The sequence below is a fragment of the Lepus europaeus genome, unplaced genomic scaffold (assembly GCF_033115175.1).
Source record: "Lepus europaeus isolate LE1 unplaced genomic scaffold, mLepTim1.pri SCAFFOLD_3_1, whole genome shotgun sequence".
NCBI classification, from domain to species: domain Eukaryota; kingdom Metazoa; phylum Chordata; class Mammalia; order Lagomorpha; family Leporidae; genus Lepus; species Lepus europaeus.
The window spans coordinates 3808675-3835820 of NW_026909276.1; the positions used below are offsets into that span (position 1 = coordinate 3808675).

Consider the following 27146-nt stretch of genomic DNA (forward strand, 5'->3'; position numbering starts at 1 on the left):
TGAACTATAAACAAAAGGAAAAGACCCAAATCAATACAATCAGACAAAAATAAATATAACAGATACCACAGAAACAAAAAGTATCATCAGAAATTATTATGCATGCCAATAAACTAGGAAACCTAGAAGAAATTGATAGATCCCAAGAAATATACAACCTATGAAAACTGAATTATGATGATATAGAAAACCTAAACAGATCAATAAGCAAGATGGAAACTGAACTAATAATATAGACTCTCCCAATAAAGAAAAGCCCAGAACCAGATGGTTTCATCACTGAATTCTACCAGACATTAAAGCAGAACTATTCTTAATTCTTCTCAAGCTATTCAAAACAATTGAAAGGAACCCCCCCAAACTCCTTTTATGAAACCTGCATCACCTTACTATGTAAATCTGAAAAAGATGTAATCTTACACCTTAAACAAAAATCCACTCAAAATGGATCAAAGACCTAAATCTATGACCGGAAACCACCACATCATTAGAGAACATGGGAAAAATTCTACAGACATTGGCACAGGCAAAGACTGCTTGGAAAAGGCACCTAAAGTATATGCACTCAAAGTCACAATTGACAACTGGGATTACATCAAGCTGAGAAGCTCCTGCAATAAAAAAGAAATACTCAGCAAACAGAAGAGACAACCCCTAGAATGGGAGAAAATATTTGTAAATTATGCAACTGAGAAAAGGTTAACATCCAGAATCTATAAACAGCTAAAAAAATTCAACAAAACAAACAATCCAGTGAAGAAATGGGCAAAAGACTTAAAAACAAGTTTCTTAAGAGAGCAAATTCCAATTGCCAACACATTTTTGAAAAATGTTCAGGATCACTAACAACAGGAAAATGCAAATCAAAACCAAAAAGTTCCACCTCACTCCAGTTAGAATGGTACTGAAATAGACAAATGACAAATGCTGCAGAGGATGTGGGGAAAAGGTACCCTGATCAATGCTTGGTGGGAATGTAAACTGGTGTAACCACTGTGGAAAACAGTATGTAGAAACATCAGAAGGCTGAATATAGACATACCATATGATCCAGCCATCCCTCTCTGGGAATTTACTCAAACCAAAAGAAATCAGCATCTGAAATAGTTATCTGTAACCCCATTCACTGCAACACAATTCACAATAGCAGAGATACAGAATCAACCCAGATATTTATCAACTGTTGAGCAAATAAAGAAATTATGGTGTATATACACTATGGAGTATTACTTAACTGTTAAAAAAAAGGTGAAATCCTGTCTTTTACAAGATGGTTGCAATTAGAACCTATTATAATTAGTGAAATAAGCCAACCTTAAAAAGACAGATACCATATGTTTCTTATGATCCAATGTAACTAATAGAATAGTTGAAATATAATGTATTGGAGTGAAACAAACATTTTGAGGTCTGAGGACTGTTTATAGCCCTGCCTCTTCCATTGAATAACAGTATTTCTTTACTTCTGTTCTGTATTGTTTCTCTCTTTCCATACTATATGTTGAACTCCTTTATCTAGAGCAGGGTTAACTATATGATCATTAAGTATACTGGAAATAGATTATAGTCAAAATGAAGACTGGGAATCTCAGAGGCAGGGGCAGGAAGGATTGTAGTATAGGAGGATGGAGAATACAGGGATTCCCACTATATTTCTCAATATGTACAATATAAAATATATGAAACTTGTTTAATAAGTAAAATTAAACATAAATATAAAAATAGAAATAGGAAAAGCACAGAAGCTGGAAAAAGCAGCAGTCTAGAAGACATACACAAAGCAAAGTTTGGGATTCTGTTGGCTACAGACACTCATGACTACAGGAGACTCACTTCCTACCCTAGGCAAAATACTCATTATCCAAAGCTAAGAATATAGCATTATGCCTGGTAAATGAGTGAGGTGATGTGACTGTGATCACAACACTATTCTGTACCAGAATAATGTAGGGGAAAAATCATAGGCAGACAACACAACAACTGCATCAAGTAACTTTGTAAATGAGAATGGCACCTTAAGTAAATATTAAAGGCAATATTTATTTATTTATTTTTTGACAGACAGAGTAGATAGTGAGAGAGAGACAGAGAGAAAGGTCTTCCTTTTTGCCGTTGGTTCACCCTCCAATAGCCACTGCGGCCGGCACATCTCGCTGATCCGAAGCCAGGATGCCTCTCCCAGTCTCCCATATGGGTGCAGGGCCCAAGGACTTGGGCCATCCTCCACTGTATAGGCAATATTTATTAACACTCACATGTGAAAGCAGAGCTCATTTCCACTGTCCTACTCACAGTAGAGGAGCTAAAAATGCAGGTTGTATGACACAAAGAAAGATGATTTTGAAGAACACACAGTAGGTCTTCATAGCTCGTTACATCCTCCTGTGAAAACCCTAAAATCTGTTGAAGTCTGATTTGCAAAAACATTTTTTTTCACATCCAATATGTGTATATAGTGCATTCTTTGCAAAATTCGGTAATTTTTGCTGAATCTTGTCTTTGAGTAAATGGATTTTCCACTTCCATTGCATGTGTAGAGATTTTCCTCTGTAAGTTCTCTGATAGATAATGACAGCTGGCCTATGGTAGAAAATTTTCATCTATATCCACATATCTTCTCCTGTGATTTTTCTCATGTGTGCTGAAGACTTCTCTCAAAGTAATTGTTCACAAAGATTCCATTATCACGGTTTTTTTCTTTGTGTGAATTCTGTCATGTATGCTGACGTGCAATTCCTGGAAAATATGTCCTTTTTATATTTAGTCAATTTAAAATGTTTCCTTCTGTGTGAATTTTATGACTACTGAGCCTTGAATTCTGGAAAACTGTTTCTCCACATTTTTTGCATTTATAAGATTTTTTTTTCCCTGTGTGCGTGCTCTGATGAAAAATGAGTTGAGACTTCTGGCAAAATGCTTTTCCACACATATTGCATTCATAAGGTTTCTCTTTTGTGTGAATTCTGATAGTTAATGAGGGAAGACCTGTGGTAAAATGATTTTCAACACTCGTTACAATCATGGTTTCTCCTTTGTATGATTTCTCTTACAGCTAATGAGGGCAGTCCTGGGGCAAAAGGGTTTTCCACAAATATTGCATTCATGAGATTTCTCCCTTGTGTGAATTTTCTGATGTATAATGATACTTGACTTCCAATGAAAGGCTTTTCCACATATATTGCACTTATAAGGTTTCTGCCCTGTGTGAATTATCTGATGTTTATTGAGGACTGAACTCTGGGAAAAGGCTTTTCCACACTCATTACATTTGTAAGGTTTCTCCCCTGTGTGAGTTCTCTGATGCATAATGAGATGTGACTTCCGATAAAAGGCTTTTCCACATTCATTGCATTCATAAGGTTTCTCCCCTGTGTGAATTTTCTGATGTGTACTAAGTTGTAAATTCTGACAAAATGCTTTTCCACATATCTTACATCCATAAGGTTTCTCTCCTGTGTGGATTCTCTGGTGTTTAATGAGGTATGACTTCTGATACAAGGCTTTTCCACACTCACTGCATTCATGAAGATTTTCCATTGTGGCAATTCTCTGGTCTCTAGAGATGTCTGACTTCTGGTAGATGCTTTTCCCACATTCAATGCACTCAATGAGACTTTCCCCTATGTGAGTTCTGTGATAGGTAGTAAGGCAGGATTTACAGCTGAAAGATTTCCCACAGTGCTTACATATATGGACAGTTTCCCCCATATGTGTTCTCTGATACATTGTAAGATCTGATTTGTAATTCAGAGATTCATCATACTCAAAAGATCCATGGAGTTTCTCTCCTGCTTTCTGACATTTACTGAGATAGACATTTTTATGGAAATTTTTACTTTCAACCAGTGTTTTGTTTCCTAAAATGACAGTTGATTTATTAGAGGTATGTTCCACACAAATCCTTTCACATTCAAAGGATAGTCTCTTCCTGTTACAGCATTTCCCTTGGCCATTGTGTTCAAAAGCCTGATGTATATTCTGAATCTGGTGATGTTGACTAAGATGTTCCAAGTATTGGAGTGAGTTCTCAGTGACATTAGGTCCATGAGGTTTCTCTCCAGGTGGTATTTCATCAGGTCCCCTAGAGAGTAGAACATTCAATAAGTCATATACCTCAGGTTTCTTTCCTAAACTATTTTCCATTTATGTATTCAGTTTACAAATATGTCCTGAGGTTAAATTAAATCTTTTCTTTTTTATTTCTGAATTCAACTCTCTTGGGAGTTGAGATACTTTTGTAATTACAACTTGCCTCAAATTTACTTCTTCACTTTTCTGGTTGGTTTTGATAAGGTCATCCTTTCTGTTGGCAACTGCAATGAGAAAAAAGTAACCAAATTCATGAACCATATCAAACTGTTTCTTTTGGAATGCTTGTTGAAAAGTAAGTTTATTGTTATCTTAGTTGCATGGATTTAACATCAGTAGAAGTTATTCATTTATTACCATTTGGTGGTTTTTACAATAGTTTTCTCAATATTCAAAAATATTCTTAACTACCTTAAATATTTTTTAAGTTGGGCAAGTGGGTCAAGCCACTGCTTGAGATGCCTGCTTCCCCTAACTGTGCTAGGTTGAGCCTCGGCTACTCTGCTTTCAATATAGTTTGCTGATCATACATCCTTGTAGACAGTGAATAATGCTTCAAGTGCTTGCAACTCTGCCACTCACTTGAAATACCTGGATATACACTTGAAAAGTTTAGATATCATTGCAGACTTTTTGCTTCAGACTGGTCTACTACTAATGGTTCAGGAAATTTGGCAGTAAATCAAAGAATGGAAGATATTTCTCTCTCCTGCTCTAACTGCCATTCTTTCAAGTGGATGAAAATAACATAAAGAATTTAATTTGTATATTTTCAGATTTATTGGGGCTAGCATTGTGGCACAACAGGTAAAAACACCACCTGCTATGCCAGCATGCTATATAGGCATTGGTTCAAGGCCATGCTACTCCAGTTACAATCCAGCTCTCTGTTACTGTGTCTGGGAAATCAGCAGAATATACCACAAGTGCTTGGGTCCCTGAACTTATGTGGGAGACCCATAAGAATCTCCTAACTCTTAGCTTCACCCTGGCTATTGAAACCATTTGAGGAGTGCACCGGTAGAGGGCATGATTCTATCTCTTCCTCTGTGTAACTCTGACTTTGAAAATTCAAACCCTGAAAAGCAGTTAAAGAGAGAGAATAGGAGAGAGAGAGAGATTTTGAGAGAGAGAGAAAGAGAGAGATATCTTCCATCTGCTGGTTCACTTCCAGATGGCCATAATGCACATGGACCACACCAGAAAAAAGCCAAGAGTCAAGAACTTTGGGTCTCCCACATTTGTGGCAGGGTTACAAACACATGGGCCATCTTCCACTATTTACCTAGGCACATTAGCATGTAGATGGATAGGAAGTGGAGTATCCAAGACACAAACCAGCCTCCAAAGGGGATGCCAACATTGCAGGTGGTATCTTTACCCACTACGCTGCAAGAATATTCTGATAAATAACCATTTTTGAAGGTGGAAAAACATCTCATAAAAATATCCAATCACTTCTCTAAATGAAATAGTATGTTGAGTACTTTCCAGTGGACATTACTTTTCCCTATTATTTTTCTCTACTTTATTTTGTTATGATAATGATGTATTTGGGGGCTTGCACTATGGCTTAATGGTTTATGTCCCCACTTGCAATGCTGGCATCCCATATGTGCACAAGTTCAAGTACTAGATGCTCCACTTCCAATCCAGCTCTCCACTAATGCACCTGGGAAAGCAGAGAAAGATGGTCCAAGCCCTTGGGCCCCCTGCACAGATGTGAGATTTGGAAGAAGCGCCTGGATCCTGGCTTCAGCCTTGTCTAGCTTCAATAGTTGCAGTCACTTGGAAAGTAAACCAGCAGATGAAAGATCTCCCTGTCTCTCACTTTATTTCTATGTCTGAGTTTCACAATTACCATGATTATTTTTAAATGGTGTGATCTGTGCTTCTCCACTGATATTTTCGTCTTGAAAATGGGATAGCTTTATTAGATCACTTACTTGCAGATGCAGGAAGGGGACATGTGTCTGTCTCTTAATCAGGTCCTATTGTAGTGTCATGCTTAATCTTCCCAAGGGAATGGCTGTAGGCATCTATTAGCTTCTGCAAATATAAAATAGCCTTTTACCTGCAAGCTATGACAGATTGCCCCATATTCCTGAAGGAATTTGATACCTTCAGCATCACAGTACCAGAAAAGTATGGAAAATCCTGATATATTGTCATGGGCATGCTCTTCGTACAGGATTAATAGAATAGGTCCTGCCATGCACACTATGTTCTTCTTCTGTGAGAATTTTTTTCCAATTCATTCTGGTATTCTGTTATCACTTCCTGGTTTATACACTGCTGTTTGACAATTTGAAGTTTTGAATGTTTTTGATTTCTGTGTTGGAGGATTTCTTGTCAACTACTTTCAAAGAAAACCTGAGTCCTTTATGCATTTATCTCTTTCCCATTTTAGAATTATTTTTAAAAAAGGAGAGGGTTATTATGGCACAGCACAAGCTACTTTCTGCAATACCAGCATCCCATACTTGCAATGCTAGTTTGAGAACTAGCTGCTTTGCTTCTGATCCAGCTCCATGCTAATGGACCTGGTAAAGGAATGGAAAATGACTCAAGCACTTGGTCCCCTGCCATGCATTTATCAGACCCAGATGGAGTTTAAGGCTCCTGGCTTCAGCCTAGTACAGCCCTGGCCAATATGGCCATTTGAGGAGTGAACCAGCAGAATGAAGATCTTCTTCTGTCTCTCATTCTGCCTTTAAAAAATAAAGTATATCTTTTTATAAAAAAAAAAAGAAAGAGGAATTCAAACTCTCCTCCCAAACAAATGTGAGCTGCTCAATAGAATTCACAGGTACACTTGTCCTTAGATATCAATCTCCTGGTGAGCACAGGACCACCAATTTTCATGTTCCTATGTAAGGTCATGCTTAGTATCATGATTTCTGATGTCACAATACAAAGGCTCTTTTTTTATTTACTTATGGGTCAGAGAATGAGAGAATGAGAGCCAGAAAAAATAAGGACAGAGCTGTTTCACCTTTTAAATATTTGCAAAACCTATTATTTTCTTATTTATTTTACAGAGACAATGAGAGAGCTCCCATTCAGTAGTTTCATCCACAGATTTGAGCAATAACAAAGCCTGTGTCTGTTCAAAGCCAGAAGTGGAAATTCAATTTCAGCAAGTAGTAAAACATTGTCTGTGAGCTGGCCAATTAATAAGCACTGAAAGAATGAATAAATAATTGAATAAATTCCACAGAACAGGCTATGAAAGTAGGAAGAAAGACAAGTTAGAATTTGGGGGATGTATCAAACCTAGAAAATCACTTTATAAGAGCCAGAAAAGACTTGCATTTTGGTTAATCCAAGAAAATATTCAGCAAGAGCAGGAAAGCAGCTAGATGGATATATGCATGGCAGCCTTTCCTGGAGGCTGTAGAATGCCTTTGTTGCATGTATGACACCAGCTGGCAGAAAGTCTGGGATTTAGGAAAAGTTAGTGTGTAATGCTGCAGTCAGCATCTGCTGAGCTTTCTGTCCCAGTCACCCTGACCAACATGTGCTCACTTACTTGGAAGGCTCTGGTTCAGGGGTTTTTCTACCATCCATGGTTCTGCTCCTTGTTCCAACTTGAAGATCACCTCAGGCTTGTTAATGCAGTGCCCTTTTAATAAGAAATAATGTTTGACTTTGTGAAACCACTAACTTCGGGTTTTGAGAGACAACAGCTTGGGCCCAGAAGCAGTGCCAGAAAAAGGCTAAGTTGAATTGCTTTCTAGAGGGAAGAATTTTTTTCACGGCCTCAAATCCTATACCAACCCCATATGAAGCCTTATAAATTGTTGAATTCTCAACTGAGAAAAAATAACTGTACTTGGGTACGAGCTAGTTTTTACTTACCCAAGGACAGTAGGATGCTATAGATTTCTAGCATCACATCCCTGTACAGGGTCCTCTGAGAATGATTCATGTTCTGCCATTCCTCCTTGGTGAAGTCCACAGCCAGGTCTTCAAATGACACCAACACCTGTAACAGCACATTCATCCTCAACATATCAGTCCTGGATCACTAATCACAAAGACTGGAAGTGGATTTTTCTGAGTGTCTTATTTGCTACTTATATATAACAGTTTCCTCTGTAATCTATATGGCAACAGAGAGAAAAATCACAATGAAACTACCCTACCCTTAAAATAATTTTAAAATTCCAAAATCACAATAGGGTTTCCCTTAATATTCTAGAACTGGGGTTTCTTCTAATGATTCTGAAATCTGTTCACATGGTAATCAATAAACATAAGTATAAATGGAAAACAAAACTAGCATGCAAGATGAATTAAAAAAGACACACGCTCAAGACTGTCCAAGGTAAAAAGAAAATTCCTTTAAAATAGATTTGGGGAGAGAGCAATGTTTTGTCTCAATGGGTTAAGTTCTTTCTTGTGATGCTGGCATCCCTTAAGATCAATGTTTTGAGTTATGGCTGTTATACTTCCAATCCAGCTTCCTGCTAATGTGCCTGGGAAAGGTGCAGGAGTTGTTGCAAGTACTTGGGACCCTACCACCCATGTGAGAGACACAATTGGAGCTTCAGGTTCCTGGCTTTGGTCTGGCCCAGAGCTGGCAATTGTGGTCACTGGAGGAGTGAACCAGTGGATGGAAGATCTCTCTTTAATTATCGTTCAAGTAATATAAATCCTTTTTCAAAAATTTAAAGCAATATATTTCTCTCTATTATCCGATTACTGTTCATTGAAACACCAAAGATGGTGACATCTTATGCGAGAATGTGTTTATGTTAAGATGCAACAAGAATGGTGGTAAATAGCAAAGAACACAGGCCAGGTACTGGGAAAAAAACTCCACTACATCTAGGTGAGTGGTCCTGGGCTATGATGAGATGAAGACAGTGAAAGTGTTCAAGGAGGGCCTGGCACTATGGCGTAGTAGGTCAAGCCTCTGCTGTTAGCACTGGTACCCCATATAAGTGCTGGGTGGAGTCCTAGATGCTCCATTTCTTATCCATCTCTCTGGTGTTGGCCTGGGAAAGCAGTAGAGTATGGTCCACGTGCTTGGGCCCCTGCACTCATGTGGAAGACCCGGAAGAAGCTTCTAGTTCCTCATTTCTATACTGACCCAGCTCCAGCCATTGTAGCCATTTAGGGAGTGAACCAGTGGATAGAAAACCTGTCTCCTTGTCTCTCCCTCTCTCTATCTGTAACTCTACCTCTCAAATAAATAAATAATCTTTTTAAAAAAATTGTCCAAGGAACTGATAATTAATATTTCATTTATATACTTGACCCAATAAATTTTATGTGCTATTTTTGTAAACTTGTTTATAAAGTATGTTCATAAGCATCATAGTGTATCCTGCAACAATTAGAATAATTATTATTTTTACATGAAAATGAGTACTCACTCCCTGAGGCACAGGGTGCTTCAATACAATGTGATAGTTACTTAAAGATATTTGCACTTTAAATGTCCTCCAATGGAGGCAAATGGGGAAGGACTAAATGGCTACTTAGAGAGGAAGAGACCAAAGAGAGACATTGCCAGAGGCCAGGTGGAAACTATCACTGCAGCCCTTTGAGGAATGCAGCAGGATGAAGCTGGGAGTTATGTGAACAGTCTAATCTGGGACATTGCAGCTTGGAAAGCCAGCAGTGGGCCACGGCCCACTCACCTCCAGGGATGTAACAAGTTCAAGGACATTTTTTACTCAAATGTTCTACTCTCTTCCTCTTTCTGGGTCAGGTGGTGATCACATGGCATCTGGTCAAGATCTGTGTGTAGAGAATGCTGTTTCTAGTTAAGCAGAGGCTTGTCCTGGTGTCAGCAAGGGGATTTGGCAGAACTAGGGCCAGCACCATGGTTCACTTGGCTAGTCCTCTGCCTGCAATACTGGCATCCCATATGGGCACTGGGTTCTAGTCCCAGTTGTTCCTCTTCCAGTCCAGCTCTCTGCTGTGGCCCGGGAAGGCAGTGAAGGATGGCCCAAGTGCTTGGGCCCCTGCACCCACGTGGGAGACCAGGAAGAAGCACCTGGCTCCTGGCTTTGTATTGGCACAGCACCGGCTGTAGCAGCCATTTGGGGAGTAAACCAATGGAAGGAAGACCTTTCTCTCTGTCTCTCTCTCTCTCTCACTGTCTGTAACTCTACCTGTCAAATAATTTAAAATGAAAAGGGCAAAACTAAAAGCCACAGGGCAAGGCAGAGAGAGGTTCCTGCTCCTCTCTTGGAGAGAGTCCTGCTGGCCCCTACTTTTCTATAAACTTTTGTTTTCCTTTCATTGCACACCATCACCTCTTCAACCTGCAGAGTTGCTGCATGGTTCACAGCAAGGGGCACCTGAACAGGGACCTGACGAGGAAGGATCACCTCAAACAAATGAAAATGAAAAGTTTAATGGAGAAGAAGGCTGCCCAAACATCCAGTCATGACCATAACTTTTGTGAATGGAGTTTTTCTTTACCCAGAGTAATGGGGTAGGATTTAAAGATCGAGACTAAACAATATTGTAAAGTTTTAAAATAATTCTTGAAAGGGAGAGGAATCATTGTATCAGAAAAATTTTACAGGAATTTTTCTCAACAGTAATATTATATATTCCTAGATTTCCAAAGCATGAAACTAGATATCCAAGGGAAAAGGTTGGGGATTTGTTTAAAAAAGAATAGAATTCACTTCTGATTTTTTTATGCAGTGGATGAAATGTGAAATCCAATGAGTTAAAGAAATCCATATATAACTTGGAAGAAAAACATACCTGTGAAACAGAGATTTAGAAGAGAAACCAAAGAAAATATTATAACTAAAGAAGTTAATGTCAAATAAGAAATGCAGTGGAATTCTTAACAACATACTTGTGAAGCAGAAGAAAAAGTATTTGAGTGGGAAGGTAAATCTTAGGAAATGTCATGGATTAAAAAAAAAAAGGATGAAATTGGAAGTTAAAAATTTTTTGATGGGATACTATCAAATGACCCAACATATAGGTCTTTGGATTTTCTGAAAGTATGGAAAGAGAGAATAGATTGGAAGGTATATTCAGTGAAGTAATTATGGAAAAGTCCCCTAACCTGGAGAAAGAAAGATACACTTAAGTACAGGAAGCACACAGAACTCTTAATACACATGACAGAAAAGATTTCCACCATGATACTTTGCAGTCAAACTTTCAACAGTAAAGCATTAATAAAAATTATCAAATGTACACAAGAGAAACATGATTACCTTCAGAAACATATCCAATTAGACACAGGTGATTTCTCATCAGAAACTCTACAGGCTAGGAGAGAATGCAGAGACTGTCACCCCTGAATACTATATCCTGCAAAGCTCTCATTTATGAATGAAGGTGAAAAAAGAACTCTCCATAACAAACAGAAATTGAAAGAATATGTCACCAGGGGCTGGTGCTGTGGCATAGTGGGTAAAACCACCATCTGCAGTTCCAGCATCCCATGTGGGTGTCGGTTCAAGTCTCGGCTGTTCCACTTCCAATCCAGCTCTCTGCTATGGGCCTGAAAAAGCAGCAGAAGATGGCCCAAGTCCTTGGGCCCCTGCACCTGTGTGGGAGACCTTGAAAAAGCTCCTGGCTCCTGGCTTCAGAATGGCTCAGCTCTAGCTGTTGAGGCCAACTGTGGAGTGAACCAGCAGATGGACAACTTCTCTCTCTCTCTACCTTTCCTTCTCTTTGTGTGTAACTCTCATTTAAAGACACAAAGAAGGGTACTATGCTATAATTAAGGGATCAATTTAACAGGAAGACATGACTATAATAAACATCCAATATATACACCAATGCCAGAGCACCAGGCTATTTAAAATAATATTTAATTGACATAAAGAGAAACATGGAGTCCAATAATGGAGGACTTCAACATCTAGCTTCATCAATCGACTGATCAACTTGACAGAAAACCAACAAAGAAATATGAGAGCTAATCAACACTATGGACCAGGGCCAGCACAGTGGTGCAGCAGGTTAATGCCCTGGCCTGAAGCGCCGGCATCTCATATGGGTGCCGGTTCTAGTCCCAGCTTTTCCTCTTCTGATCCAGCTCTCTGCTGTGGCCTGGGATAGCAGTGGAAGATGGCCCAAGTCCTTGGGTCCCTGCACCCACGTGGGAGACCCAGCAGAAGCTCCTGGCTCCTGGCTTCAGATCGGTGCAGCTCTGGCCATTGCAGCCCATTGGGGAGTGAACCATCAGATGGAAGACTTCTCTCCCTCTGCCTCTCTTCTCTCTGTGTGTAATTCTGACTTTTAAAAAAATAAATAAATCTTTAAAAAAAAACCACTATGGGAGTTAGAAACGTGCCAGGGGATTCCAATACAATCCCATCAAAGTGGCATATACCAATGCCATCTCACTAGTCCAAGTGATCAATTTCAGTTCACAATTGATTATATTGATAGGTCTAAGAGTCAAAGGGATCACACAAACAAGACTAGTGTCTGCTAATACTAACTGATAGAATCAAAAAGGGAGAGAAGGATCCAACATGGGAAGCAGGATACACAGCAGACTCATAGAATGGCAGATGTCCTAAATAGCACTCTGGCCTCAGAATCATCCCCTAAGGCATTTAGATCTGGCTGAAGAGCCCATGAAAGTATTTTAGGCATAGAAAGCCAAGACACTCTGGCAAAAAAAGAAGACCTAAATGAAAGATCTCTGCGAGTGAGATCCCAGTGGAAAGAACAGGGCCATCAAAAAGGAGGTACCTTTCTCTGAAGGGAGGAGAGAACTTCCACTTTGACTATGACCCTATCGGAATAAGATCAAAGCCAGAGAACCCTAAAGGCTTCCATAGCCTTGGCAACTCATGACTAGAGCCTAGGGAGATTACTGACGCCATAAACAAGAGTGCCAAATTGTTAAATCAACAACAGGAGTCACTGTGTACTTATGTCACATGTGGGATCTGTCCTTAATGTGTGGTCCAATGTGAAATGAAGCTATAACTAGTATTAAAACAGTATTTTTACACTCTCTGTGTCTGTGTGGGTGCAAACTGATGAAATCTTTACTTAGCATATACTGAATCGATCTTCTGTATATAAAGATAATTGAAAATGAAAAAAAAAACCTGGTGTTAAGTTGGAAATTGCATAGAAAATTAATCAATTTTTAAAAAATATCATGTAGGATCTCTGTCTTTAATGTGCTGTACACTGTTATTTAATGCTATAACTAGTACTCCAACAGTATTTTTCACTTTGAGTTGCTATGTGGGGACAAACTGTTGAAATCTTTACTTAATATATACTAAACTGATCTTCTGTATATAAAGAGAATTGAAAATGAATCTTGATGTGAATGGAATGGGAGAGAGAGCAGGAAAGGGGAGGGTTGCGGGTGGGAGGGAAGTTATGGGGGGGAAGCCATTGTAATCCATAAGCTGTTCATTGGAAATTTATATTCATTAAATAGAAGTTAAAAAAAAACACTATGGACCAAATGGACTGAACAGATATCTACTGAATATTTCACAGTTGCAGAATACACATTCTTTTCATCACTATATGGAACCTTCTCTAGGATAGACCATATGCTAGGCTGTAAAGCAAGTCTCAGCAAACCCAAATTATTGAAATCATACTATGTGTCTTTTCTGACCACAATGGGATAAAGCTGGAAATTTAGATTGTAAGAATCTCTAGAAAATATGCAAATATATGGAGACTGAATAACACAATATTGAATGATGAACAGTGATTCACAGAAGCAATCAAATGAGAAACCAAAGAATTCTTGGAAATGAATGAAGCTGACAATACAACACGCAAAACTTAAGAAACGGGGCCAGCACTGAGCTGTAGTGGGTAAAAGCTGTTGCCTGCAATGCCAGCATCCCATATGGGCACCAGTTAAGAGTCCTGGCTGCTCCTTTTCTGATCCAGCTCTCTGCTGTGGCCTGGGCAAACAGTGGAAGATGATCCAAATCCTTGGGCCACTGCACCCACGTTGGGGACCCAGAAGATGCTCCTGGCTTCTGGTTTAGGATCAGCACATCTCCAGCCATTGTAGACATCTGGGGGAGTGAACTAGCAGATGGAAGACCTCTCTCTCTCTGCCTTTCAAATAAATAAATAAATCTTAAAAAGAAAAAAAACAAGAAAGCAGAACTGAGATTCAAAAAACAATGATACAAAATTGAAAATAGATCTACCACATGACCTAGCAATCCTAGTCCTGAGAATTTACCCAAATAAAATGAAATTGGCATATGAATAGTCCATGTTTACTGAAACTCAGTTCACAAAAACCAAGATATAGAATCAGCCCAGATGTCCATCAATTGATGACTGTATTAAGAAATTGGGTACATATACAGTATGTAATCTTAGATTTAAAAAAGAATGAAATCACTAATCCACTGTTGGTGGGAAGGCAAACTGGTAAAGCTACTCTGGAAGACAGTCTGGAGATTCCTCTGAAACTTGAATATAGCTCTACCACACAACCCAGCCATTCCACTCCTTGAATTTTACCCAAAGGAAATTAAATTGGCAAATAAAAGAGCTGTCTGCACCTCAATGTAAAAAAAAATAATAAAATTCGGTCATTTGCAACAAAATGGAGGAATCTGGAAAACATGCTGAGTGAAATAAGCCAGTCCCAGAGGGACAAATATCATATGTTCTCCCTGATCGGTGACAACTGAGCACCTAAAAGGAAACCTGTTGAAGCGAAATGGAAACTATGAGAAACAATGTCTTGATCAGCCCTTGTCCTGACTGTCGAGGAGCAACTTACTATTTTATTCCTTTTAGTATTTTTTTCTCCTACTTAATACCATTGGTTGAACTCTTTAGTTAACACACAATTGTTCTTAGGTGTTTAAATTTAACTGAAAAGTAAGCCCTGTTAAATATAAAAGTGGGAATAAGAGAGGGACGAGATGTACAATTCGGCACATGTTCACTTGGACTACCCCTAATGGTAGAGCTAGAAATGTGCCAGGAGATTGCAATTCAATCCCATCAAAGTGGCATGTACCAATACTATCTTACTTGTTAAAGCAATCACTTTAAGTTCCTAGTTGATCAAAAAGATAGGATTGTCAAAGGGATCACATAAATAAGACCAGTGTCTTCAAATAATAATTGATAGAATTAAAAAGGAGAATAATCCTACATGGAAAGCAGTATAGACAGCAGACTCATAGAATAGCACATGCCTTAAACAGAACTCTGGCCTCAGAATCAGCTGTTAAGGCATTTGGATCTGGCTAAAAAGCTCATGCGAGTTTCACAGGCATGGAAAGCCAAGACACTGTGGCAAAATCAATCAATCAATCAATCAATAAATGACCTAAATGAAAGATCTCTCTGTGTGAGATCCCAGCAGAAAGAGCACATCAAAGAAGGAATTACCTTTCTCTGAAGGGAGGAGAGAACTTCCACTTTGAATATGGCCTTGTTTAAATAAGATCAGTTTCTGAACTCAAGAGGCTTCCATAGCCTTGACAGCTCATGACAAGAGTCTTGTGTGATTACTGACATCATAAATAAGAATGTCAATTGTTAAATCAACAACAGGAGTCACTGTGCACCTGCTCCCCATGTAGGACCTCTGTCATTAATGTGTTGTACTATGCAAAGTAATGGTAAAACTACTACTGAAACAGTACTCTATACTTTGTGTGTCTGTGTGGGTGCAGTATGTTAAAATCTTTACTTAGTATATACTAAGTTGATCTTCTGTATATAAAGCGAATTGAAAGTGAATTGTGATGAAGAATGGGACGGGTGTGGGAGATGAGATGGTTGCAGGTGGGAGTGAGGTAATGGGGGGAAAAGCCACTATAATCCAAAAGTTTTACTTTGATAATTTATATATATTAAACAAAAGTTGGAAAAAATTTAATTATTCAATAGAAAAATCTATATTCCATATGAAGCAGTACAATATTTCTCCAAAGATATTGGGATAAATTATTCTCAATGTAATTTTTAAAGCCATGAGTAACAAATTAAAGCATATCAGTATTACACATCAAAGTAAATTAATGCAACAAAGTAGTGTATTCATTTAACAGAGATGCTATAATACTATGTTATAGAGAGGGCAACTTAACAGAAATTTATTTTCTCATGATTCTGTAGAATGATGGTTTAAGAATGAGATGCTGGGGTTGGCACTGTGGCTTAGTGGGTAAAGCTGCCATCTGCTGTGTGGGCATTCCATATGGGCACCAGTTAGAGTTCTGGTTGCTCCACTTCCCATCCATCTGCTATGGCCTGGGAAAGCAGTTAGAAGATGAAGATGGTCCAAGTCCTTGAGACCCTGTACCTGCTTGAGAGACCCGGAAGAAGATCCTGGCTCCTGATCAGTGCAGCTCCAGCCATTGTGGCCAATTGGGTAGTGAGCCAGCAGATGGAAGACCTATCTCTGTCTCTCCTTCTCTCTATGTTTAACTCTGACTTTGAAATAAATAAATACATCTTTAAATTAAAAAAAAAAAAACAAGGTGCTTGCAGATTTCATTTTTTTCTGAGGTCTTTTCCATTTAAGAATAGCCAACTTCTCATGATGTCCTCATATGGCCTCTTCTTTGTATGCTCTCATCACTGGTTTCTCCCCGACAAAGACCAAGTTGAATGGGATTAAGGCCCACCTATAGAATCTCAATCAACCTTAATTATCCATTTGAAGGTTCTATTTCCAAATGCAGACACATGGAGTTTAACATATCCAAATACAGATTTGGGGAGGTACACTCCTTAGTCTATGACACTGAGTGAAACAATCAATAGGAGCACTACAATTAAATATTTAAAATGTTTTATGGTTGTACACATTTAACATAGAATTTAGGGTATCAATTAAGATGCCTATGAATCACACTGGAGTACTTGGGTTTGATGCCCACTCTAGCTCCTGATTCCTACTTCCTGCATCCGAATAACCTAGTAATCTGTGGGGATGGCTCACGGAATTAGGTTCTTGCCACACACAGTAAAGATGCTGATTGAACTCCCAGCTCATGGATTGAGGCAAACCCAGCCCCAGCCATATACCCATACATTGCAGTTATCTGGGAAGTAAACCCATAAGCAAGACTTCTCTCTCCCTCCCTATCTCTATCTACCTACCTACCTACCTACCTATATCTACCTACCTACCTTCCTATATCTGTGTGGAAGTGTGTATGTCTTCTCTCCCTCCCAAATCAATAAATTAAATTTAAAAGGATACACAATAAAAACATTAATCATAAAAAGCTCAATTGGATGCCTTATTTAGCAGCAAAGCATCAAGAAGAAATAGAAGACCAGAGGTATTAAGAGACTTTTTGTCATAATAAATAATATTTCATGATGATAACATAATTATGTCAGTATGCCTAAAAACAACCTCAAAGGACATGAGACAGAATTCACAGAAGAAAGAAATTTTAAAAATCAAATATTATCTGATAATTGATACTCAGTTTATAATATATAATCAATCAAATATAATCAATCAAAATGTGAATGACAAAATGTTGACCTAATTAGTATTTTTAGACCACCCTGTGCAACACACACAAAGACAGCACATATACTGACCCATAAATAAGACTAAAATCACAAATTATTCTACCTAATCACATGGCATTAGTTACAAATTGATAAGAAAGAAGAAATCCAGACCTGACTGGATGAGGAAAGGCTGGGCACCTATGCTTGTGCCCTGTCTGATGTACCCGGGCATTAACTTGAGGTGTTTTAGCAATGTTGGCTGGAGATTCCAGCACAGTGTGCCCCTGTAACTACTTCCACCCCACCTCCCATTGTCCTCTTGAGCATGGCGGCTGGGTCATTAGGGATGACAAAGTGGCAGATCTCTCAACCCATGTCATGGATAAAGGTGGTTCCCACATCCACAGGCAGGTGTCTGTCTGAAATAGAAATGCTCCAATAATTTTTGCCACCTAGCTGTGGAGCTCAAGGCAGGTGATAATAAGGGGGAGGAGGAGATGGTGGCACAGCACCAGAGGTGGAAAACTGTGGGCTATGCAACTGATTGAGCATAATGACAGTGAAGACATGTTTGGTGATTATGACAGCTTTACTGAAAACTTTTTACGTTATGTTGATGACCTGGAACAAAAATATATGGAACTTCCTGAACATAGGAAACACATTACAGACTTTGCCACTGGTGATCTTTATTAAGAAAGTAATGAAAACAAACTCAGCATCCCCACTGTGGGTAACTTTACTGAATTAAAAACTGATGAGCACACAAAGAACCAGAATAGACCTAAAGATATCCCTGTTGAAAATGGAACTGGTTTTTTGTCACATATGCCTTCCTCACAGGTTTTATACTTTGATAATTTGCAGAACTCTTCAAATGATTTCGGGGGTCAGTGACCTAAAGAAAGGGATTGGAATGTAACCTGTCTCAAGACTGGAAATGAAGAATTGTCCCTTAATCACATAGATGCAACCCCAGCAAACTGATTAGTTCTCTCCTAAAGTCAGAACAAATTCAGATAAGAATAGGAGAAAAAGTATTAAAGATCATCTAAAATGTGCCATGACTGGAAATGTCAAGGCCCAAATACCAGTATTTTCTAGGAATAACAGCTGAAAGAGACTCTCCTATCTGAAGAAATTAATGTTGCTAAGAAAACAACTGAATCATCATCAGATACCTTGGTCCTTTCTATTCATTACTCAGCAAAGTGAGACCTTTATGTTCAGTTCAAAGGAATTGAAAAGCTATATGGTAGTACTTTTTGCTGGAATGAAAACAAGATTTCTGATTGCTATCATAGTATTAGTACACATCAGTAGAAATAAAGGCTTTTAAGGTCATATTTCTTGAAAACAAATCAAAAGAGCAATTGTCTCTCAGCCTTCCATAAATATTCTGCTAGTACTAAAACCCTCCCTGTGACTCCCTTCAACAGTCACACTTCTCAAACCAGTTATCCTTGCTGTCTCTCATTCCTCATCTCAAATAATTCTCCAGCTTAATCCGGTTATGGGTTCTGTGCTCTTAGGATTTAATGACCAGGGCACATAAATGAGGTTTTTTTTTTATTGCATTTTTTTTTGTCAGATTCCTCAATTAGATACCTGATGCTATTGACTGCATCATTCTTGAAACTCCTTTCTCAACTTCTTGATCCTCCGCTCCTGCTGTTTTCTGATTATTTAGCTCTTCCACACTTTTGAAAACTGGTGCTTCTGTGACTGTCTCTGTCTTCTCTATCAAAAAGTTGTTGAAATTCCTTTGAATACTCATGTCTTGAGTGAAGTTAGGAATACCATATATTAAAATAAACATATTTGGGGTGAGTGACACACTTAAGATTCCACTTGATGGGGCCAGTGCTGTAGTATAGTATAGTGGGTTAAATCTCCAGCTTGCAGTGCCAGAATTCCATATGGGTGTGGTTCAAGTCTGGGCTCTCCACTTCCAATCCAGTTCCCTGCTGATGTGCCTGGGAAAGCAGTGGAGGGTGGCACAAGTGCTTGCACCCCTGTACCCACATGGGAGACCTAGAAGAGGCTTCTGGTGCCTGGCTTTGACCTGGCTTAGCCCTGGTGGTTATGGCCATTTGGGGAATGAACCAGTGGATGGGATCCTCACTCTCTCTGTCTCTACCTCTTTCTATAACTCTTTCAAATAAATAAAATCTTTAAAATAAAAAAGATACCACTTGAGACACCCACATCATATATTTCAGTGCCTGGGTCCAAGTACCAGCTCCACTTCCAGTTTCATTTCCTACTAATATACAACATGGGAAGGAGCAAGTGGTGGCCCAAGTACTTGGGTACTTAACACCTATGTGGTGGATCTGAATTGGGCTCCTTATTTCTGATTTCAACCTGGCCTAGTCTAGACTATTGTGGACATTTGGGGAATGAGCCACTGGATACAAGATGTTTCAGTCTCTACCTTTCAAGTTAAAAACAAACTAACTAAATATTATTTTTTAAGATTTAATTTTATTTTTATTTGAAAGGCAGAGTTACAAGGGGGGAGTGTGGGGAAAAAGAGAGAGAGAGAGACAGAGAGAGAGAAAGAATGAATCTTCCATATGATGGTTAGCTCCCCAAATGGCTGTGACAGTACCAGGCCAGGCTGAATTCAGAAGCCAGGAGCTTCATGTGGGTCTCCAACATGGGTTCAGGGGCCCAAGGACTTCAGCAATATTCCATTGCTTTCCCAGTCACATTATCAGAGAGCTGCAATAGAAAGGGAACAGCCAAGACTCAAACTGATGCTCATATGGGCTATTAGCACTGTAGGCAGAGATTTTACCTGCTATGCCACATAATGCCGACACCCTAACTGAACACCCTTAAAGACAACTGTAGTTAAGGTTTCAGTGCAGTATTTACTGTGGCAACACATATACTAAAATTGGAAATATTTAAGTGAGGAGAGGTAGTAGTAATAAGAATATTATGTTTTTCAAAAAAATAGGTCCTTGTTTATAAGAGGGCACTTCAGAAATTTTGGACAATGCATATTACTAAAAACAGGTATGGACTTCAAAGTTTGTGCATCAAACTAAATTTGCCTTTTAATTCCATTTTTTATGAACTTTCTGAAGTACCCTCCCATTTCAAATACATTTCTTTTTGATTTATTTCAGAAAGAGAAGTCTTGTATCCACTGAGTCACTTCCCAGAGGTCCACAAAAAAGTGAACTAGCTGCAGCTGGGTGCCAAGAACTGAATGCAAATCTCTTATGTAGATAACAGGCCGAATTGCTTGGGCTGTCCCTAATGCTTACAGGAAGCTGGAGTTGAGAGCCAGAGACAGGTGTCAACCTCAGGAGGACACAGACTTCTTAACCACAAATGCCCACATTCAAGTATGTGTCTTAGATAAACAAGATGGACTGGAAGATCAGCCCATCAACTTGTCATTTTATAAGTATTTCTAGAACTCCTTTCAGAAATTTATGAACTTTGCAAATATGGGTTCTTATCTCAGAAAAGACCATCAGGTTTAAGAAGTAAGACTACTGGAATCAAAAGTCAAAAAAGAATCTAATAAATTATGAATAGTGAGGTTCACAGTTTAATCACTAATGGTGTTCATTGACCTTGAAGTAGATGTGAACTTTCTTCCATCTGCTTTTCTTTTGTGCCTTATTTTTTGTTTAAGCTGCATTTCCTGCCAGAATGAACATCTGAGTACAGGCCTCTGTCTAATTCATCTTTTTTGTATGTAGCTGACCCTGTGCCAGGCACATTCTGGTTTGTTCTCAATTGCTGGAGACTGTAAACCTCCTAGTGAATTATGGTCCTGTCACTTAGCTTTGGCACGCTCAGCCTTAGTTATTCATCATGAAATAGGGTAATTGTCTTGCAAGTTACATTCTTTGTCAAGGACATGCCAAATTAGATGTTGGTGATAACTGCCAATAATTACATTGGTATTTCTAAGTAAAGACTTTAGTAAATAATAGCTTTCCAGTTCCTTTTTTACTTGTGAGATGGCTTAATAATATGAACAATTTAAAGCAGAAATATTTGTGCTACTTTTCAGAAAGCTAAAGCAGTAATTCTCAAGTTGTGGCTCCTGGACTGCATCACTGGCCTCTCATGGAAACTTGCTGCAATGCATTGTTAGGCCCTGTGCAATCCTGTCACTTGGAACTCCCTTGTGGGATCTGGCTATCTGTTTTTCTTCTTTATTTATTTATTTTTTTAATTTGAGAGGTAAAGTTACAGGCATAGAGGAAGAGAAAGAGAGAAAGGTCTTCCATCCACTGGTTCACCCTTCAACTGGCACCAATGGCCAGAACTATGCTGATTTGAAGGCAGGAGCTAGGAGCTTCCTCCAGGTCTCCCACATGTGGCAGGGGCCCAAGAACCTGAGCCATCTTCTACTGCTTTCCTTGGCCATAGCAGAGGCTAGATTGAAAGAGGAGCAGCCAAAACATGGATGGTGATAATATGAGATGCCATTGCTGCAGGCAGAGGCTTAGCACACTATACTACAGCACCAGTCCAATCTGTGTTTTACCAACTCCCAGGAGATTCTTGTGGGCCTACAAGTCTTTGGACCACTAAACTAAAAACTCACAACCTTACACTGTTAGCTTTGTCTTTTTATTACAGAATTACATGCATAATTTTTCCTATTAGTGTTGAGAACTAAGTTAACATAGTTTATCCTTTGATCTGTGAAGATAAGTGAGATTCTTCATATCATTTTGTACTTAAAAAATATGAGTTGGATAAAATGTGAATATGGTTAATGTCACATAAACATGAAAATTGATAACTAATGGGTGGTACCCATCTGAAGTATTTTTAATATTTAGATATTAAGTACGTACATATTTGGGAATCACCAAAACACAATACATTAAACTTTTAAGTCTCATTCAGATGGAACTATTTTGATATTGCAACAACTGGCAGATAAATCAGTTTCCTAGCTCTGTTTTTTTTTTTTTTAACATTATGGGTATATTTTATTTACTTTTGGCATTCACATGGCTTCAATTCTTTTAGGAATAAAAATCAGCTTTTATGCCAAAAAATAAAATTTGCAATTGAAACAGAAAAAAAGAAATCCAGTAGGATCCCAATATTTAAGGAGAGAACTTCCACTTTGAATATGGCCTTGTCTAAATAAAATTGGAGTTGGTGAACTCAAGAGGCTTCCATAGCCTTAGCACCTCATGATAACAGCCTGGGGTGATTACTGATGTCATAAATAAGAGTGTCAATTGTTAAATCAACAATGGGAGTCTCTGTGCACCCACTCCCCCTGAAGGATCTCTGTCCTTAATGTGTTATACTATGCAAACAAATGGTAAAACTACTATTCAAACAGTACTTTATACTTTTTGTTTCTGTATGGGTGCAAACTGTTGAAACATTTCCTTAGTATATACTAAGTTGATCTTCTGTATATAAAGATAATTGAAAATGAATCTTGATGAAGAATGGGATGGGAGAGGGAGTGGGAGATAGGATGGTTGTGGGTGGGAGGGAGGTTACAGGGTGAAAACCCACTATAATCCAGAAGTCGCACTTTGGAAATTTATATTTATTAAATAAATTTGAAAAAAAATTATTAAATAAATTTGAAAAAAAGAAATAACAGACTTCTAAATAATCTATGAGTGAAAGGAGAAATCACAAAGGAAATTAGAAAATACATTTAGTATATTGTACCAAGCAATGAAATTAGTTGTAGATTTGTGGTGTCCAAAATGTCTTCTCTATTCCTACCTTTGAGGTAGAACCTAATGCACATTCAATGTGGGCTGGCCTTAGCAATCTGCTTAGCTAACAGAAGTTAGCCTATTTGGAACACTGAGAAAGTTATTATGGGTAAAGAATAGTACTCTAACTGAACAGTTTAATTTATTTTGATTTTTAACTTCAAATAACAATCACCTCAGAGTTTATGTCATGATATAAACCTACGATTATCAATTTAAATTGTTACAAGTAAACACTGGGTGGCTGGGGCCGGAGCTGTGGCTAACTTGGCTAATCCTCTGCCTTGCAGCACCCTCATATGGGCACCGGGTTCTAGTCCCAGCTGCTCCTCTTCCAGTCCAGTTCTTTGCTGTGGCCTGGGAAGGCAGTGGAGGATGGCCCGGGTGCTTGGGCCCCAGCACCTGCATGGGAGACCAGGAGGAGGCACCTGACTCCTGGCTTCGGATCGGCGCAGCGCCGGCCAAGGTGACCATTTGGGGGGTGAACCAGTGGAAGGAAGACCTTTCTCTCTGTCTCTGTCTCTCTCACTGCCTAACTCTACCTGTCAAATAAGTAAAAAATAAAATAAAAAAAAAGTAAACGCTGGGTAAGAACTTCAACACTGTCTTATCAGTGGCTTATCTGTTATAACTTTTATATTCCATAGACAACAAAAGGAAATATCAAAAGGAATTATATAAAATTAAAATTTACTGAATATCAAAAGACTCAAAAGGATAAAAAAGACACCCATTTGATTGGAGAGATAATTGTAAATTGTATGCATATGTGATTAGTGTTGAGAATACATGGTACATAAAAAACACTACAACTCAAAAGCAATAAAAACAGATTTCAAAATGTACAAAAATTTAAACAGACATTTCTACAAGGAAGATACACAAATGGCTAATGAGCACATAAGAAAATTCTGAACACTACTTGTAATTAGATAAATGGAAATGACAATCACAATTAAATACTACTTTATATCCACTGCAATAGCCATTTAAATAAATGTAGGCAAGGTTGGAGAAACTAAACTCTAATGCATTTTTGGTGTAAATGTAAAATGATGGGATCAATATGGAAAATGATGCTGACGGGCTTTATATGATTGTGGGGTTCTGACCGACAAAGTTCAGAAGCAGCACTAGGCATCACATAGAGACAGTGGATATGCTAGTGCCTCATTGGTCTCTGTCCTCAGTAGCCAATTAATTCTGATTGACCCTGAAGATCTCATCCAATCCTAATCACATCTCAAATGCTCCACCTTTAAATACCATCGTCAAATTGAATTCCTATGTTCTTAATAACTCAAATTGGGAATTATCCCAAACAAATGATATTCAAATCATATCAACATATATCCGAATATCAGTGGGCTTTGCTAAAATATTTGACAAATGTTACAACAGAGTTTAACCTTGAGGACTAAATGCTCCATGACATAGCCAGTAAAAAGAGAACAAATATTTTGTAATTCCACTTACATCGCATTGCCAGAAAAGGCAAATTTACAGAGTACAACAGTGGCTCTCAGGGTCTGGTTTAAGGGAACAGGGATTTAATGTTTGATGCAGTCAGTTTCACCTGAGGGAGATTAAAAAGATGAATGGTGTTCATTGTTGTCAAGTAATGTGAATATGCTTCTGGAAGCATCCAATTTATCACCTTAAAATGCATGATTTTGGGCCACTGTGGTGGCACAATGGGTTAAAGCCCTGGCCTGAAATGCCAGCATCCCATAAGGGCATGGATTCTAGTCCCAGCTGCTCCTCTTCCGATCCAGCTCTCTGCTATGGCCTGGGATAGCAGTAGAAGATGGCCCAAGTCCTTGGGCCCCTGCACCCACATAGGAGACCCAGAAGAAGCTCCTGGCTTCAGATTGGTGCAGCTCTGGCTGCTGCAGCCATCTGGAGAGTGAACCAGTGGATGGAAGACTTCTCTCTCTGTCTCTACCTCTCTCTGTAACTCTTTCAAATAAAATAAAATAAATCTTAAAAAAAAAGAAAATATGTGATTTTAAGGGACCAGAGCTATGATATAGCAGGTAAAACCTCTGCCTGCAGTGTCAGCATTCCATATGAGCAACAATTGTAGTTCCAGTTGTTCCTCTTTCAATCCAGCTCTCAGTTTGTGGCCTGGGAAAGCAATATAAAATGTCCCAGGTCCCTGGGCCCTGCATACATGTGGGAGACCTGGAAGAAGCTCCTGGCTTCTGGGTTTGGATCGTCCCAGCTCCAGCCACTGTGTCCATTTGGGGAATGAACTAGTTATGGACACAATGGCCATAGCTCAGAGTCAGGAGCTTCTTCCAAGGTTTCCCACACAGGGGTAGGGGCCCAAGCACTTGGTCCATCTTCCACTACTTTCCCAAATGACAAACAGAGAGTTGGATCAGAAAAGGCGCAGCCAGGACATGAACCAGCACTCATATGGGATGCCAGCGGCACAGGTGGAAGCTTAGCCTACTATGCCTCAGCAGCGGCCTCAATGATTTTGTTTTTAATGAATAGCACCTCTTTGGCCTTCGCTGTGGCTCACTAGGCTAATCCTCCACCTGTGGTGCCAGCATCCCAGGTTCTAGTCCCAGTTGGGGCACCGGTTCTGTCCCCGTTGCTCCTCTTCCAGTCCAGCTCTGCTGTTACCCAGGAAGGCAGTGGAAGATGGCCCAGGTCCTTGGGCCCTGCACCCACATGGGAGACTAGGAGGAAGCACCTAGCTCCTGGCTTCATATCAACACAGCGCACCGGCCGCACCTGGCCACAATGCACCAGCCTTAGGGGCCACTTGGGGGGTGAACCAATGGAAAAGGAAGACCTTTCTCTTTGTCTCTCTCTCACTAACTCTGCCTGTCAAAAAAAAAAGATTCAATGAATAGCACCTCTTCTTTTCCACACTGCATACAAACATTGATATAAAGATTGAAAAACAGAAACATAAATAAAAGTAGCAACATTTGACACCAGATGAAATTAAACATGAGAAAGTTGCAGGAGACCAGGAAAAATATTCTATTTTGTGATTTTGCAAAGGCTTGCTCATAGTAACCCCTTAAACAAGTAAATGGAGAAATGAGTGATGTAGTTTTTTTGGGTTTTTGTGTGTTTGTTTGTTTGTTTTTGACAGGCAGAGTTAGACAGTGAGAGAGAGGCAGAGAGAAAGGTCTTCCTTCCATTGGTTCACTCCCCAAATGGCCACTGTAGCTGGTGTGCTGTGCCAATCCAAAGCCAGGAGCCAGATGCTTCCTCTTGGTCTCCCACATGGGTGCAGGGCCCAAGCACTTGGGCCATCCTCCACTGCACTCCTGGACCACAGCAGAGAGCTGGACTGGAAGAGACGTAACCAGGACTAGAACCCGGAGTACCAGCACTGCAGGCGGAGGATTGGCCTAGAGAGCTGTGGCAATGGCCTGATATAGTTTTAATTTTAGATTTGTTGATCTTGAGTTGCAAACTGCATAACTACAAAGAAACATCCAACAAGAAGTACAGACTATAGTCTGAAGGCTGTGAAAGAGGCCCATGATGGAGGGAAACAGGATTTTCAGAGTACAAAGGGTCAGATTCGTTAAGGAGAATTACAGAAATTTATGAATTAGAGATCACATGGGATACTTGCATGAGTGATGAGAAATAGAAGAATTCAAAGAGAAAAAGAAACCATCAATGGTATCATGACAAAGAGAAAACAATTTTCAGGAGATCATGTACAGCAGTTGAGAAAAGCAGTTTAAATCAGAGACAGGAATTTAGCCTTTTGCTTATGATGTCAGTCAAGATAACCTAATCATAATACATAGTGCCTTGATTTGATTTCCAGGTATAGCTCTTGATTCCAGGTTTCTACCAATGCTGGAATCTTTCTACTTCTCAAATATCACAGTTCAAAAT

The 27146-nt window shown here is 39.2% G+C and overlaps 1 protein-coding gene and 1 pseudogene across 1 annotated transcript in view; one reads left to right on the forward strand and one right to left on the reverse strand.

Annotated features, from left to right (window-relative positions):
* Window positions 1–2037: 2037 nt before the first annotated feature.
* The window catches only part of LOC133755123 (zinc finger protein 717-like), a 32611-nt gene continuing 7502 nt past the window's right edge, over window positions 2038–27146 (reverse strand). The window contains exons 2-5 of the mRNA XM_062185398.1: window positions 7951–8077; window positions 7622–7714; window positions 4253–4313; window positions 2038–4081 (exon numbers count right to left, since the gene is read on the reverse strand). Of these exons, the coding sequence (XP_062041382.1) occupies window positions 3019–4081; window positions 4253–4313; window positions 7622–7714; window positions 7951–8077 (1344 nt within the window). The 3' untranslated portion in view covers window positions 2038–3018. The remainder of the gene's footprint in view (window positions 4082–4252; window positions 4314–7621; window positions 7715–7950; window positions 8078–27146) is intronic.
* LOC133755045 (helicase POLQ-like) lies at window positions 17911–18855 on the forward strand (annotated as a pseudogene).